The sequence below is a fragment of the Marmota monax genome, unplaced genomic scaffold (assembly GCF_021218885.2).
Source record: "Marmota monax isolate L192 unplaced genomic scaffold, Marmota_monax_Labrador192_F-V1.1 WCK01_AAM20220418_F8-fsc00043, whole genome shotgun sequence".
NCBI lineage: Eukaryota > Metazoa > Chordata > Mammalia > Rodentia > Sciuridae > Marmota > Marmota monax.
This window is the reverse complement of record NW_026691982.1, coordinates 14,475,046-14,490,824: the sequence shown is the minus strand read 5'-3', so window position 1 is coordinate 14,490,824 and position 15,779 is coordinate 14,475,046. Positions and strand designations below refer to the sequence as shown.

Sequence of the window (15,779 nt, the reverse complement as noted above, 5' to 3'; positions counted from 1 at the left end):
CCAATGAGCATCACCGCAGAGGAGCCAATCAGCTAGATGTTGCTGGGGCCGAGGAGCCAATCAGCTAGATGTTGCTGGGGCCGCTGTGAGCCAATCATCAGCCAGCAGCTGGAAGTTTGCTGGCAGCTGGAAGTTTGCTGGGGCCCCTTTGGCTGTGGCTCTCAACAAACAACAACCAGAAGAAAAAGAACACAGACACAGTATTTAGATGACAGTCAACACCAGCACTTCAGCTCCCAACAACATGTTTGTAATATTCAGCATTCAATAATTAGGTGAAAAATACATCAATAAAGACTAATTCAGAAGTGGAATTAGTAGGCAGAAACCTTAAAACAATTACTATAAATTTTATAAACATGTTCAAGGATATAAAGGAAAACATGAATATAATGAGAAAGATAAAAGATATAGAAAAGAACCAAATAGAATTTCATGAGATGAAAGATACACTATCTAAAATGAAAAAATATATATGGAAAAATTAATATTAGATTACAAACCTCAGAACATGATCAATAAATATGAAGACATGTCAATAGGAAGGACAGAGTAAAAGATATGGAAAAAATGTGATCAGAAACATATTGTGCTCAGGAAGAATGTCAGGAACTCTTGACCTTCCTATATTTAGAGCTTCAAAAGAGGGTGCAGAAAAATGTTTCAAGAAATATTGGTTGAACATGTCATAATTTTGTGAACATTATAAACACAGAGATGTAAGAATATCAACAAATTTCACAAAGAATAAGCCTAAACAAAAAGCACATGTATGTTCTTCACAATCAAATTGCTGAAAACCAGTGACTGCAAGAATATTATAAAAAGCAGCCAGATAAAAAACAAACACTACATATAGAGTACAAATGTAAAATAAAAGCAGATCTCACATTAGCAACCTCATAGACTATGCATAAAACAATAGAATAACTTTAAAGTTCTGATTAATCTATATTAATCTAGAATTCTATACCCAGCAAAAATGTCTTTAGAAAATTAAGGTGAAATTAAAATCTATACACACTCAGAAAATAGGGAATTCATCACCAGAAGACCCTGTATGCCTTAAATATTAAGTTATTTAAGCAAGAGGAAAAATATACAAAAATTTGGATTTCTACAAAGAATTGAAGTGCATCAGAAAATATTGATTATGGTGGGAAATGTGGGAAATTTTGGTACTCTCAATCTCTTTAATTGATTAAATGGTTTGTTTAAAACCCAAGTAATAATTTAGAGCTTATCAATTATATAGAGTTAAAATACATGACAAGTATAGCAAAGTGAACAAGTGAGAAGTTAAAGTACAATAGTATTTGAATTTTGTGATATATTCCTCATGTATAATGTAAACCTTAATGGATACCTAATAAAAGGTATAGATAATAAGACTGTAATGGAGATAAAAATTAAAAATGATTAATGAAGAAGAATTCAGGAAATGAGGTAAAAGAATGAATGCAACAAACACAAAACAAATAGATTTAAAATCCAACATATTTATAATCACAAGTGGCCTAAACATGCTAATTAAAAAGCAGACTGTCATATTGGATTTAAAATTAATACAAAACTATATGATTTCTACAAGAAACCTTCAAACATAAAGACACAAAAGGGAAAAATTGAAAAAAAAAATTTTACCATGTAAATACTAATAAAAGAAAGCTGGTACATTAGTCGTCCGTCTATGACCAAAATATCTGGAATAAACAACTTAAAGGAGGAAAAATTGATATTGGCTCATGGTCATGCTCCAGCACTTTGGACCTGAGATTAAGCAGAACATCATTATAGAAAGACATAGCAAACAAGAGCAGCTGCTTAGCTCATGGCAGCCAGGAAGCAGAGAGCGGTGGGAGAAGAGGCAAGGGTCAGGATGTAGTCCCCAAGGGCATGCCCCAAGGACCCACTCCCTTCAACCAGGTCCCTTTCCACAATTTCTACTACCTCCTAAGAGTCCATTCAGCTATGAATGGATTAACTCACCAATGTGGTCAGAGCACTCATGATCCACTCACTTCCCATTGGAAATCCACTCACTCTTACATTGGAAAACACATGGGTCTCTGGGGGACACTTCATATCCAAACTATAATAACTAGAGTAGCTGTAGAAATTATAGAATAGCAGACTATAGAACAAGAAATGGTCTAATGATAAAGATGCACATTTCTTAATGACAAAAGGATTAAAATAATTCTAAATATGTAATCACTATTAAAGTAGCATATTAGCAACTTACTAGAAATTAAGGAACTGATATAATTAAATAGAAAATTAAATAAATTCACACATACAGTTGGAGATTTAAAACTCCTTTTTTAATTGATAGAAACTATATATAAAACTTCAGAAAGTGCACAGAGGTTTTGAACAATATTATAACTAACTTGACCAAATTGACATTTATAGAAAACACCCAACCACAATAGCAGAATCTGTATTTTTTTCCAAGAGGTAATATCACACACTCTTATTTTGCTTCTGATCTTAAGGGCACACTTTCATTATCATTTTACCATTAAAATACATCAGCTGCAGTATTTTTGAGGAAGCTCTTTCACATTGTTCACCTAGTGGAATAACTGTGTGCTTCTTCCTTTTGAATCTGTTAACATAGTGAATTACTTTGGTGAAAGATTCACCAAATAAATCACATACTGGGCAATAAGAGTTAATATGTTCTTTGACCACAATGGATTTAAAGTAGAAATCAAAAGCAGCAATATATTATAAAATAACCATATACCTAAAAAATTAAAGAACACCCTTCTAAATGCACCATAGATCACAGAAGAAATCACTGGAGAAATTAGAAGATATTTTAAACAGAAAAAAAAAGAACACACAGATTTTCAATTTGTACAAGATATTGCTAAAGCAATGAATGCATAGAGGAGTATATACATTTTTAAAAGCTTATATTGAAAACAAGGGCCTAAAATCAGTGAACCAAGAATCATCCTAAAGAAACTAGAAAAAGAAGAATAAATGAAGCCCAAAATAAGCACAGCAAAATAAGTAACAAAGAAAATGCCTGAGTCAAATAAAAATAAGGCAGACAAACAAGACAGAAAACCAAACTGACTGCTAGAAAAGGTCATTAAGACTGATAAATCCCTAGACAAACTGACCAAATGAATCAAATAAAAATAAAATAAATAAAAAAAAGATACCAATTAACAGTAACACATACGAAAGAAGAGTTTTTACTATAGACTCTACAGATAATAAATACAAAGTAAGCAAATATTTTAACAAATTATTATGACGTACTAGGTGAAATTAACACATTTCTTGATTAAATGGATAAACTCCCCCCCCCCTTTATTTTTGGTGCTAGAGATCAAAGGCAAACACCCTACCAACTGAACTATAGCCCCAACCCACTGGATAAATTCCTTCAAGGATGCAAACTACTAAATATCACTGAAGAACAAAATGATCCATGCCTGTGAAAATTTTTGAAGTTAAAAATCTTCCTATTTAAACAAAAATAATTCCAGAAATATTAACAAATTTAGACAAAAGTTTTCCAGAAAAGAGGAGGAAACAACCCAACTCACTTATGATGTAGCTTTACCTTGCTGCCAAAACCAGAAAGGTATTACAGAAAACAAGAATTTAAAAAACATAGTTCAACTAGGTGCAGAGGCCCTGCCTGTAATCCCAGGGACTTCAGGAGGCCAAGGCAGGAAGATTGCAAATTCAAGACCAGCCTCAGCAATTTAGCAAGACCCTGTCTCAAAATAAACATAAAAAAGGACTAGGCCTGTCACTCAGTGGTAGAGCACCCCTGGAGTCAATCTCCAGTACCAAAAACAAAAACCAGAGAGTGAATATGGCTCATGTACTTCCATTTTTTTAACACATTTTTCTTTCCTTCTCTCATTTTTGTCCTCTTTACTCCCTTTTCTCTCTCTCCTTCCCCACTTTCCATATAATATAATGCTTTCTATTTAATTTAATATAGTTCCTAGAATAATAGCAAATATTCAAAGATAAAATGATGGGAAACCTCTTTTTATTTCTGATAACAATCAAGATAAAGAATTCTTGTAAAATTATTTTTTGTTTAGTCCAATCTATTTGCAAAGTCCTGGTAGTGAATAGCTAGTTCTCATGTAGGAGTTAGATGACATTATTACTAGATTTTTGTAGCCATTTTGGCTGTTATTTAAATAGCTAGATACTTGATTCATTCATTTTATTCTCATAAACATGGCAAAATGTGTAAATTTTGTGTGCATAAAGCACAGTGTGCCTAATTATAATGTATTGAATCAAAGCATTGAATCAATCTGAAAAATTATGTCATAGTTTTTGATAGACCCATTTGAATTTATGTGACTCAATAATAGCTCCTTTGTAAATAACTTCTTTTTATGCAATTTAAGACATATCAAAAGTTGCACAATAGTTGAAAGTTCTGTATATCATTCACCCAGCTTCCCCCAAGATGAAATCTTAATAATCATAAAACATATTGTCAAAGCAAAGATGTTGATATTGATAAACTCACTTATAGACTAAAAGTTATTTTTAACAAATCCTTATTATCTATGTAGATTTTCACTTCATTACCACCTTTAACTCTGGGAATCTTTGAGAAATGTTGCAGTCAAAAGAGCCTCCTGGAGTATCCACAACTCTACACAGTTTTTCAGACAGGGGAAATGTTCAACACAAAGGTAAAGAAAAATTTATTACAGGTTTTCCATCTCAACCTGACTCCAAACATACCTTTGATCCTCTTCCCTTTCTGATGCTTTAGGGGGAAAATTATTTAAAACACAAGAATGTTGCATTTGGTGTCATCTTCCTGCTAGTTTAGAGAGCTAACTTTGAAACAATAGAAATAACAGTAAATGAGAAATGGAAAACAGAAACAAAAAAGAAAGTCATGTGAAAAACAAGCAAGGTACCATGTGTGTGGTCTCACAGATTTTGCACCACGTTCAGGAGGCATGCTGAGTGATGGAAAGGATGGAAGAGGACCTGGTGACTCCAAGAGATCACTTCCTGGGATCATAGAAGTTGAGATTCAGTGTGGGGAAGTGGGAGTGGGAGGGGTGTTAAAGGGATGTTTCTAGGCTGCAAGAGGAATGTCACACACTTTTATCAATTTTGAGTAAACATAACTGTACATCTCAATAATTAGTGAAGCTAAAAAACCAAAAACCTAGAACCTAGTATAAGCCTTTAAAAAAAGGTGAGAGTTTGGCTACTTTGAGCCAAAGCATATAAGACTTGGTTTTGGCTCAAAATAGTCTTATCTTTCATCTTCTCTTAAAAAATGAATTGATGAGGTAAAGTATATAATGTCTTTCTGTCCACTTGTTCTATTGAGAGGTATTAAAATCTCCAACCATATTGTAGATTTATCTATTTCCCTTTGAAGTTCTAGTAGTTGTATGTATTTTGAAGCTGATGTTAGGCATAATCCTGTTGGAGGCTATCATATTCTCTTGAAAGACCCCTTTGTCTTTATGAAATGACTTATTATTTCTGATAGTATTCTTTGCCCTAAAATCCATGTTGCTAGCAATATAATTATTTCAACTTCTTTTACTTTTTATATTGTTGTTTATTTATATTTCAATGTTTATTGGAGAGAGCTTAAAAACTTGCTTTATTATCCAAACTGATGTGTGCCTTTTAACTGGATGTTTAGATCATTTATATTGAATGTACATTTTTATTTGATTAGGTTCAAGCCCACCATCTTGCCATTTTCTATTTTGTCTTACGTATGATTTTTTCATTCTTCTTTTCCTGTCTTCTTCTGGATTAATTAATTTTCATGAGTCCTATTTTATTTTCTTTGTTCACTTATTTGTTATAAATATTTGTTTTCTTATTTTAGAAGTTCCATTTGAATGTATAATATTTGTTATTAGGTTATAATTTACTTTGAAGTGATATACTACTTCACATATATTATTAAAAAATAGTATATTTTCATCTCTTTCCTCCTAAGTTTTGGAATATTCTTCACATACATGTTAATTTTACTTATTTTTATAAGTTCTTTATGATATTATTCATATCTTGCTTAAACGATCATTATTTTTAAAAATTTAAATAGAAAAATCTCTTATCTTACCCAGGCAATTATCATTTTCAGTGATTTTCTGTCTTTTGTGTAGAATCATATTATCTGTTATGATTTTCTTTCTGTCTGAAGACTTGCTTTTAACATTTCTTGTAGAGCAAATCTATTGACAATAACTCAGCTTTTTGCTTGTTAGTTATTTTTAGTTGTAGATGGACACAATACTTTTATTTATTTATTTTCATGTGGTGCTGAGGATCGAACCCAGTGACTCACATATGCTGGGCAAACGCTCTACCACTGAGTGATAACCCCAGCCCCTTAACTCAGCTTTTGTATGTATGAAAAATCCTTCCTTCAATTCATGTTTGAAGTTGTTTTTATTTGGTCTATTAACTTTGTGTTACTATAATAATATAATATAATACCTGAGGAAATTATAAAGATGAAATATGTATTTAGTTTATGATTCTGAAGGTTCCAGGTCCAAGATTGAGTACACCAAAGCTTTAGGCACTGCTATAGCAACTGGATGACAATGACAGGAAGCACATGTCAGAGCACAGTGCTTACATCTTGAGCCAGGAAGCAGAGAGAAGGAGAGAGAATGGTACAGGGTCCTACAACCACCCCCTTCAAGGGCATGCTCCTTACAATGACCTAAAGACTTCCCACAAAGTCTACCTCCTAAAAGTCCACAGTACTTCCCAGTAAAGCCACCCCTGAGATCAAGGACCTTTGGGATACACTACCAGTATTCAAACTATAGCACTTGGTTAATGGTTTTATTTCTTTAAAATTTGAGATTGATAGTTTTCTTTCAATATTTTTCATTTTTTTCTTGTTTGCATTGTTTTGATGTGAAATTGCTGTCATCTTCATCCTTATGTAAAATGTGTCTTTCTTCTCTTTTTGGTTTTAAAATTTTTTTCTTTATTATTGGATATAAGCATTTTATCATATTTCCTCATGTTTATTGTGCTTCTCAGAATTATGGAAGTTTATTGAGCTTCTTGGATCTGTGTGTTAAGACCATCACCTATGGGCCAAATCCAGTCCCCTACCTGGTTTTATAAGTTTCATTGGTACATAGCCATGCCTACTCAATTACATATCATGTGTGACAGAGGTGACTGAGTGGGTGCAACACAGATGACACAGTTCCAAACCCTACGATAATCCAATCTCTTCCAGAAAATGTTTTCTGGTTCTTATTTTTAATACTTCCTGGCAAGTATAAAAATAATTGGTATATTTAAAATTGGAAGAACAATATACATTTTTTATCATTTAACTAATGTGTACCCTTGTTTGATGGAACCCAGAGATTCAGTATTATTGAGATTTCCTTTAAGAAACTTGTACATGGTGTGTTAAAAATTATTTTGATGAGGGTCAGAGTATAGATGTAAAAGATCAGAGTATATCATGTTTAGTTTCAAATTACATTTAAACTCAAAACTTTAAAACTGAGCAAAATTTTTTTCTTTTGAAAATTACTTTTGGTTTTGTTTCATTGGGTATAATAAACCTTCGTAATTTTTGTGACAAATATATTTTATTTTATATATTTTTATCTAATAGATTTTAATAGAATAATGTGTAATATAATAATAATGATATCCTAAATCTTAAATGATTTCAATAATATCCTATAATTTTAATTTATATTATTCTATAATTTTACATAACATATCAGATAATGTTCCTATAATTTTGAAATTATTTCTTTTAAAAATAAATAAATAAATAATACATTTTTCAATTTACAGAAAAATTTTTCAGCTTTATGACTGTATTATACAGAGCAAATATACTTCACAATGTCATATATTTTTAGATTTAGACCAAACTACCATCTTTTTTTTATTAGTTGTTCAAAACATTACATAGCTCTTGACATATCATATTTCATACATTTGATTCAAGTGGGTTATGAACTCACATTTTTCCCCCCGTATACAGATTGCAGAATCACATCAGTTACACATCCACGTTTTTACATACTGCCATACTAGTGTCTGTTGTATTCTGCTGTCCTTCCTATCCTCTACTATCCCCCCTCCCCTCCCCTCCCCTCTCCTCCCATCTTCTCTCTCTACCCCATCTTCTGTACTTCATTTCTCTCCCTTGTTTTTTTTTCCCCCTTTCCCTTCACCTCCTCTTATATGTAATTTTGTATAACGATGAGGGTTACCATCTTGACTTTCTTGCTTTGTTTTCTTTTAGGTGTTTTGGATTCAATGTATAAATGCTTTGATCCACTCCTTCATTCTCTTCTGGTTTCCCACAAAAATGCTGGAGCATGGTAATAGCTTCATTATTTCAAATATTCAGCAGAGTCTGTAACTCTTGCTGAAATTAATGTTTTCATGTGATGTGTATATCCATAGAAAGAACTGGAGGACACAAAAATAGAATTCAGAAAAAAAAAAAAAAACTCACCTAAATCTAGTATTAGACATTCCTTTGGCTAATAGATTACAGTTTGAACATTTAACAACTGACCTTTAGAACCCATTCTCTTTGTTTTGACATGTATAAATTGAGTTCCAGACCATTTATTGTTAATTTCTAGTAAATATTTGAGTCAGGAAGTCTGATGGAAAACAAGACATTTCTAATGAATCAAAGATGGCTCTTGTAAGTTTGAATTTATGTATACTATCATTCACAAAACTTTATGCTTCAACTTAGTAATACAAGTCTGGTAAGATTGTATTGAAACTTAAACTTATACCTTATTATTTGATCAAGTCTCTTTTTCCTACCATATGATATTCCAAGTAACTTTATCTGTGAAATTTTTCTCCGAACTTGCTTAGGTCTAAGACATCCCAAAACTAGGAGATATATTTATGAAGTATGTTTTTGGTGTTCAGTGAGATCACATACCTTAAATTAAGGTTTGAAATGTTATTACTTTACATAACCAGACTTACTTTTTATTGGATATTTCTAGCAACATGTTCTTTGGCTTGGATATATTTAAATTTAAAAGCTGTCTGAATCTGCATTATATTGCTCATTGTAAAATTAAGCAAAACCAGGCAATAACAACAATAAAGTCAAAATTTCGTGAAGTTTATGAAGACTCAGTTCCACTGACGTCATCCACAGGATGATTATGTGAAGACCCCCACAAGCAAAGCTGGCTGCGAAGAAGAAAAGCCTATAGATTCTCTGTAAATTGTCCTAAAAACCAATGAAGACATGTCTATTCAAGAAAGTTTATTTTAACTTGGTGAGAACAAGAGTTTTTATCATTTGAATCATGACCTAGTTCCTCCCCACCTCAGAGCTTAGCTCGATGGAAGCTCCATGTCAAACACATGGTCAAGGACATGGGGTTTTCACTTTGCCTCTCAATCAAGGTTACCATATCTCACCAGGAGACGCGGACCACCAGAATTTCTTGTCCTCTTCAGCCCTCCTCTCCACAACAAGTGACTTTATTTGAAACAGAATATAGAATTTCAAGTACATGTATGCTCTCAAAAATAATAGCTCCTCTTAAGGAACAGCACCAAGATAAATTACAGGCTAGTGAATTTATCAGAGAACCAGGGAAGGAGTTCACAAGATCCCTTGTAAGGGGAGAACAAACTCTTCCTGCCTGAATTTAACTGGAGCAGGATACTGAGAAATTTTTGTCTCAGGACCTAGTTGAAAATAATAGAGAAAATTTCCAGCAATTTGTGGAGCCAAATACCTGGTTTAGCATCAAATGAATGAGATAACTTGACAGAGAAGTTAGGGGAAAAGACAGCCCAGGGTTAAACTCAAGGAAAGCTCAAGCTTAAACCACTGCTATCCTAAGTGTCTGTAATTTTACCCAAGGCTGTGCCTTCTGAGGAGAACACCAAGGTTTTACACTGTGGGGAGAAATAAACTTCACTAAAGTGGCCTAGCCAAGTCTCACAAGAAATAAGCATCAACAACAAGCACAAACCTTAAAAAGGAGAGAAGGGCCGGGCGAGGTGTCGAATGCCTGTATTCCTAGCGGCTCACAAGACTGAGGTAGGAGGATCACAAGTTCAAAGCCAGCCTCAGCAAATTAGGCCCTAAGTAACTCAGTGAGACCCTGTCTTAAAAAATAAAAAGGGCTGGGGAAGAGGATCAGTGGTCAAGCACCCCTGGGATCAATCCCTTGTCCCACCCCCACTCCCCCCAAAAAAGGAAGGAAGGGAATCAGTATCCAACTTTGCTGTAATATGTTATATAAAACATCCCATTTCAACAACAACATTCAAATAATGAGGAAAATGTGACTCATATACAGGAAAACAGGTAAGAAAGAGAGGCTACTCTATAAGAAGACCCAGATTTCAGATTAAACAAAGAGTTCAAAGCAATCGTTATAAATATGTTTAAGAAACCATGATGAAAGATATGAAGACAATGGCTCATTAAATAGAGATTATTGGAACGAAAATCAAAATTATAATAAAGAACTAAAGGAAAAGTACAATACCAAAATGGAGCCCCCCCCCTTTTTTTAGCAGAACTCAATAGTATATTTGAGCTGGAAAAAGAATTAGTGAACTTGAGGTTATATAAATATAGAATATGTACTCTGAAGAACAGAGAAAAAAATAGAATAAAAAAAGTTGCACAGAGGCTCAAAAAAATGTGGTAAATCTTAAAAAAATGTATATAATAGGAGGACCAGAACAAGAGGAGAAAAATAATGGAGCAAAATAAATCTTCAAGAAAATTATAGCTGAAAAGTCACCAAATTAGTTGAAAACATTAACTAGACATCAGAAAATCAATGAACTCCAATTATATGTAAAAACATTCACATACACACATTGTAGTAAAAATGTTGAGAGCCAAACACAATGATACAATTTTGAAAAAAAAAAGATGATGACATGAAAGACCATTTATTGTTAATTTCTAGTAAATATTTGAGTCAGGAAGATCAATAGCAAAGTTCTTACCAGAAAAATGGAAGCCAGAAGGTAGTGAAAAACTAAAGTGCTGAGAAAGAAAACAAAAACTATTAATGAAGAATCTTAAGCCCAGTAAAACAATCTTTCAAAAGTGAAGTTGAAATAAAAAATTCCAAGATTAACAAAACATGATATCCTTTGTTTCTAAAATGTTTACTTTTCAAGAAATACTGAAGGAATTTTAAACAAGTAAACCCAGGTGAAAATTCAAATCTACACATTCATTTACAAAATTAACTCAAAATGTATCAAAGACTTACATATAAGACCCCCAAACTGTGAAGCTACTAAAAGAAAACAAGGGAAAATGGAAAAATTTCCTGGCATTCATCTTGGGGGGTGACTTTTTCCTTTTTCTTTCTTTCTTTTTTTTTTATGAATCCAAAAGTAGAAGCAGTAAGAGCAAAAAATAATGCTGTCTCACCTTTGTAATATATCTAGAAAAGAAGGTTCAGTATAGTTGTTAAAAACATAGATAGAATCTATTAAAAAATCATAGGTTATCTTCAAATATAAGAATTGTAGTGTAATAATAAACCCAAATCTGGAATTATAAATACCATGATTTTATCAATGCAGTAGTTTACAGAATTTATGTTGTTAAATGTAATGCATATGATAAACTAATTCTTAGAATATTCATTTTTGGTTTTTCCTCCTAAGATTCATTAAAATTTTTAGTCTTCTAACATTTAAAATATCCCACAACACATATGCACTCATAGACAACATCCTCAGATTCTCTATAAAGAATAAATAATGTTATTTGTGCTTACTGGGTGGTGTGTATGAGGTGGGTACCAACTGAAATTAACTGTGTGCAAATTTGCTTTGATATTTATGAGAATGAATTATGTAGCTGCCCAAATTATCTGGTACAATGTTTAGGCACTGAAAGATTTCATACATGTTTAAATTTAGTTTAAAGTATTTTTTACATATTGGACAAGCAAACTACATAAGTACAAAATATCACTCATCATTGTGCAGCTATATGAAGTGACAACCAAGGTTTCCATGTCCCTTCTTCATCCATTTTGCCTGAATGTGTCATACATAATCTCAGGGACCAGGTGTAAATTTATCTATGACAAATTCTTCCCTTTTCATTACATATGCCTTTTATTTATTTCTCTTTCATTAAGGCACAGGCTGGGATCTCCAGGACAATGTTAAACAGAAGCAGTAAATTTGGACATGTTCACATTCTTCCTAATCTTATGAGGAAAGAATGCATCTTTCTACTATTATTTAAGATATTAGATTTTTTTCATAGATGCCCATTATTACAATAAGAAAGTTCTCTTCAGTTCTAGTTGGTTGAAGATATTTATTTATTTGTTTGTTTATATTTGTAGATGGACACAATATCTTTATTTTATTTTTTATTTTTATGTGGTGCTGAGTATTGAACCCAGTGCCTTACACGTGCCAGGCAAGTGCTTTACTACTGAGCCATAAATTGGATTTGGTTTATGTTTTTTCTTATCCATCTATTAAGGTGATAACATTTTTCTTTTTTGTTCTGCTACTATGATGAATTGGATTCATTAATTTTAAAATATAAACTAGCATCATATCCTTGAATAATCCCTTGTTTATCATGTATTATCTTTTTTATATATGCTAAATTTGATTTGCTAAGGATTTTTGCCTCTATGTTCATGATGGGTATTGATTGGTCTTTCTTATAATATTCTTTATCTGTATTTTTGTTTGTTTTTTACATTTTTAAAATTTGTTCTTTTTAGACATACATGACAGTAGAGTGTTTTTTTGACATACTGTACATACATGAAGTATAACTTATTCTAGTAGGATCCTGTTCTCATCGTTGTACATGATGTGGAGTTACATTGGTCATGTATTCATATGTGAACATAGGAAAATTATGTCCAGTTCATTCTACTGTCTTTTCTATTCCCATTCCCCTCCCTTCCCTTCATTCCTCTTTGTCTAATCTACAGAACTTCTATTCCCTCCCTGCATTATGTATTGGCATCTGCATATCAAAAAGAACATTCAGCTTTTGGTTTTTTGGAATTGGCTCATTTCACTTAGCCTGGTAGTCTCAACAAGTCTCCTAAAGCACAAGAAGTAAAATCAACAATCAATAAATAGGATGGTATCAAACTAAAAAGCTTCTTCATAGCAAAGGAAACAATCAGGAATGTGAAGAGAGATCCTACATAATGGGAGAAAAGCTTTGCCACCAGCACCTCACATAGAACATTAATCTCTGGAATATATAAAGAAACTCAAAATTTATCTGGATTTCAAATTAGCATAATACTTGTTTCTTAAGTTGGGAAATATCTACTTCTTTGCTTCTGAAAAAATTAGTTTTTAAAGTTGGAAAATTAAATATTTCATTTTCTAGCTTTCTTCTAGAAAGTTTTAGCACAATAACTTTGCTTTAAAGCAAATTTATTCTTTTGAAATTTAAAACAAATGAATGTTCTTTAAGATTTTATTTATCCAAAAAGTCTCTATTTTATTTTCCTTTTGAAAAAGCAATTTTATGTTGATAGTTCCTTTTCTTCAACTTCTTTAAAGACCATTGACTTGTGGTTTGCATTATTTTGTTGAAAAGCCTATGATAATTCTTCTTTATGTAGTGTGTTGTCTTTGTGATCCTAAGACTTATTTTCTTTATCACTGATTCACAGCAATTGGTTTTGATATGACATGATAAAGTTTAAGTTATGTTTATCTATTTTCCTGCTCAAAGTTTTTGCATCTATTGTTTTATAGTGTTCAACAAAGTGTAAAAATTTTCCTTACCATTTCTTTTGTCTCTGTTTCTTCTTCTTCCATGACTCTAACTACACATATGTCAGACCCTTAATGTTTTCCCCATCTGTGTCCATTTATAATATTTTTGTTCTCTCTTTTAAGTTCATTTTTAGTTTGTTTTTCTATGCTTTTAAGTGTACTAATATTTTATTTAGTTGTGTGTTACTGATTTATCAGTGTTAATATTTTCATCTCTAGAAATTTTATTTTGTTCGTGTCTTTAATTTCTTTCCTTATCATGTTCATATTTTCCTACAAATCCTTGAGCATATTTAAAATATTTATAATAGCTACAGACTTCTCTGCTATTTCCAATATCTCTGTTATTTCTGAATTGTTTCTAGTACCAATTTTCTTCTGGTTATTCATCATTTTCCCCCATTTATTCACATTGTAATTTTATAATGGATGTTGAACATTATAAATGATATGTTGCTGAATAGTTCATTTTTATTTTTAAATACTTGGACTTTGTTTTAGCACAATAACTTAGTTATTGTGATTCAATTTTACTCTTTTGATACTTATTTTCATATTTTTGAAGTTCAGTCAAATAATCCTTTAAAATGAATTTAATTTCTCTACTAAAGTTATATACTCCCTCTGGGGTCTCTGCTGAATGCTTATCAAAAAAGTTCTTTTCACTTTAGCCTATAGGAATTTGAGCAATTCCTATATTAAATCTGGAATTTTTTAAAACTTGCCCTTATGTAGTAATTTGTTTTTCCATGGAAGTTGTTCTTTACTGCCTTGTGGGACTTCTTGGCACACATTGCAGATTAGCATTCAATCAAGGGCTTATGAGGACCCCATAGGAATTTCTTAAGATAATTCTTTCCATAATTCCCATGTTCCATTCTGCAAATTTGAACAACTTCGTCCTGTCAGTGTCTCATTAATTCAGCAAACAATGTTGAATCTCTTTCCCTGCACAGTAGTTTAGAAACTGCCTCGAGGTGTGAGTAGGGACAAGGCTCATCTAATGTTTTACCCTTTCTTCAGGAATTAAAGTTTTCTGTTTGGTCTCTTACCTAATGTCTGAAGGTAGTCATTTTATATTTAATCCAATTTTCTAATAGATTATAGCCAGAAATATTTTGCCTATTCATTTATTTGTTGTCACTTTATCTATTATGAACTGAGAAAGGTGAGTGAAAATCTACTACTATCATATTTGTTTCTCCTTTTTGCTCTCAATTTATGTTTTAAAATATTATTTGTCATGCCAATAGTCTATTTCATATTCATTGAAATTTTTATGTTTGGCTTTACAAGGTACCCTTCCTTGTCTTGTGTAAGTCTTTTTAGTGTCAATTTCTTCTAGGTTACAGTTACTATTATGTCTCATCCTTGATCATCCTTCATTTTTCAACTATATGAGTTGCTTTTTTTAAGGTGTAGTTCTTGCAGCATAAAATCTAATTTGAGATTCAATCTGAAATTCATTTTTTAAAAAATAGATTTTTCTGAGATGTTCTTATGATTTTGCATTTCCTTCCTAAATTTATTTTTCTAATCTTTAATCATTTCTTTGGGTTTCCTTGCTTATTTGTATAGATTTCTGATACTGAGAAAGGTTTGAATTTTTGTTCTTATAGTCAATTTTTTATTGACTATTTCTTTAGAGAAATCATTTCCTCCTATGAATAATGATAAAATTATTGCATTTTTTCTTCCTTCTCTCTTTCTGTTCCTCCAGCACCCCATTATCTTGCATATGACATACCTTCATGCTCTTAAGTATGCTTCCAGTTAAATACTTTCTGTTTGCTTTGAATGTCTTTTGTTGACTTGATGAGACCATCTGCAAACTTGATGTTTTCCATTTATTTCACCAGTACCTTCATGTATTCAGGTATCATTTCCTTATCATATGGGCATGTGATAATTACAGCTAATCATTTTAACACCACATTTGTTTTTGCTTTTATAGTCTTATTTCTTCAACGTATTAGATGTATATAAAT

The 15,779-nt window shown here is 31.9% G+C and overlaps 1 protein-coding gene across 1 annotated transcript in view; it reads left to right on the top strand.

Moving 5' to 3' along the window:
- LOC124095283 (phospholipid-transporting ATPase IB-like) overlaps positions 1 to 15,779 on the top strand; it is a 132,812-nt gene that overhangs the window by 86,496 nt on the left and 30,537 nt on the right. The window contains exons 19-20 of the mRNA XM_058580449.1: positions 4,572 to 4,694; positions 8,288 to 8,366. Coding sequence (XP_058436432.1) covers positions 4,572 to 4,694; positions 8,288 to 8,366 — 202 coding nt within the window. The remainder of the gene's footprint in view (positions 1 to 4,571; positions 4,695 to 8,287; positions 8,367 to 15,779) is intronic.